Source organism: Lemur catta, chromosome 3 (assembly GCF_020740605.2).
Source record: "Lemur catta isolate mLemCat1 chromosome 3, mLemCat1.pri, whole genome shotgun sequence".
Lineage (NCBI taxonomy): Eukaryota > Metazoa > Chordata > Mammalia > Primates > Lemuridae > Lemur > Lemur catta.
Window position 1 is genome coordinate 26,890,013 of NC_059130.1, and position 1,882 is coordinate 26,891,894.

Consider the following 1,882-nt stretch of genomic DNA (forward strand, 5'->3'; position numbering starts at 1 on the left):
GTGTTCACAACCTTCCTAAGTTCATTAGGACACAACTAGCCAGAGGTTCACACGCCAACCCACAGCCTGAGCAGGTGGTGAGCTGAGATGTGAGCTGTGGCCTGAGATCAGGGGAACTGGCTTAGAGTCCCAGGTGTGCAGGATCCACCTTTATCAGTCCCTTCTTTAAGGAAGTGACTTTACTGACTCTTTAATCTCCAAGATCCTTGGCAATGCTCACCTTACAGAGTACAATTGTCTTGCAAGTTATGGCAAGAGGGCATGATTGCTTTCCCCATTTAAGAAATAATTTTCCCTTATGTGACTCATAAATTGGACAATTTCAGAGTTTGAAGACGTATTTGGAATAATCCCTTTTTCCACTTACAATACCTTAGACTCCTAGCTGCATTTTGTAATATTGTTTGGTCTTGGGTTACTATTGTGCATAATTGATGAGAATTCTTGTCTGACATGCAAGGATGTACCGAGCTTCCAGAGAGATAATGTGAGAATGTGGGGAAGGTGTTAGAAGTAAACCTGCTGGGATGATGTTCCATGACTCTAGGTGATGCTAAGAGGGCCAGGGGAGAGGGGTGGCCTCTGTGCCTGGGTCTGACATGTTCTTTGCCTCTTCCTCAGCTCCTGAACGCCTACCTGCCTGCCGAGATGTCCTGCCAGCAGAGCCAGCAGCAGTGCCAGCCCCCTCCCAAGTGCACCCCCAAGTGCCCTCCCAAGTGCCCCGCCCCAAAATGCCCCCCAAAGTGTCCCCCTAAGTGCCCTCCCGTCTCTTCCTGCTGCAGCGTCAGCTCTGGGGGCTGCTGTGGCTCCAGCTCTGGGGGTGGCAGCTGCTGCAGCTCTGGGGGTGGCGGCTGCTGCCTGAGCCACCACAGGCGCCGCCGCAGGTCCCACTGCCACAAACCCCAGAACTCTGGCTGCTGCAGCCAGCCCTCGGGGGGCTCCAGCTGCTGTGGAGGGGGCAGTGGCCAGCACTCTGGAGGCTGCTGTTGACGTGGACTCTGACTTCCTTTTCCTTCTGGGCCTGCCTGAATGGCTGAGACGTCCTGGCAAAAGCTTGAGCTCTGGCCTGGGGGATCCCTCTGGTTTAGTGTCTGGAAGCCCAAAGTCCTTTCTAAGTGACGATTGAAGACGTCTTTCCCCATATCCATGGTTGCTCTGGGAACTCCAAAGCACAGACCTAGTCCCTGCCCAGTTTGTGCTATTGTATTCTGCTGCCTGAACTGAAATAATAAAATCCATAATCTATTCCCTAACTTGCTATAAGATAATTTATTTTCCTGTTTGTGTGATTTTTGTTCTGTTCCCCTATATCCTCTGCTGGTAGCTGGTGAGGCTTCAGTGGACAGAGGATGGGTTCTTGGGTCAGCGGGAAATGTTTGCATTTTTGTGTGTGTGTTTTTTTTTTAAACTGAAGCATTGCAGTAGCATTCAGAAACATTGTTTTTTCAACTTCTGGTTCCCTTCATATATCAAACTCTGCCCCTCAGGCATGGCCAGGAGACAGACATCCTCCTCCTCTTCCTACCCCTTTGTTCACTCCTGTGCTCCCCACCCAACTCCTTCTCCTAATTAATCTAACCTGACTCCTTCTTCAGTTTATGTATACATGCACACACGTATGTATACACGCATTTTAAATGGGTCTCTATTTTAAAAAATTAAATCACATTTATTACTGTGTAATTTCCTCACAATAAAATTCAATAAATTTAAATATAAAATTCAATGAGTTTTGCCAAATATATGCAGTCTTATAATCATAATTCCAATCAACACCCTAAAAATGTAGTTGATAATTTATTAGTTGTTATTTGAGAAAGTTTGAAAAATAACACAAAATTCATAATATGCAAGTGAAAATGTAGATATATTTAGCCACATT

At 46.5% G+C, this 1,882-nt stretch overlaps 1 protein-coding gene across 1 annotated transcript; it reads left to right on the forward strand.

Moving 5' to 3' along the window:
- The first annotated feature begins 621 nt into the window (after positions 1-621).
- Positions 622-1,001, forward strand: LOC123634610 (late cornified envelope protein 1C). Its single transcript, XM_045546342.1, has one exon. The coding sequence runs from the start codon at positions 649-651 to the stop codon at positions 988-990; it is 342 nt and encodes a 113-aa protein (XP_045402298.1). The 5' UTR covers positions 622-648; the 3' UTR covers positions 991-1,001.
- The last annotated feature ends 881 nt before the right edge of the window (positions 1,002-1,882 follow it).

Bases quoted from the DNA above. Each gene is read 5' to 3' on its own strand.
- LOC123634610 (XM_045546342.1), top strand. From the start codon at position 649: ATGTCCTGCCAGCAGAGCCAGCAGCAGTGCCAGCCCCCTCCCAAGTGC.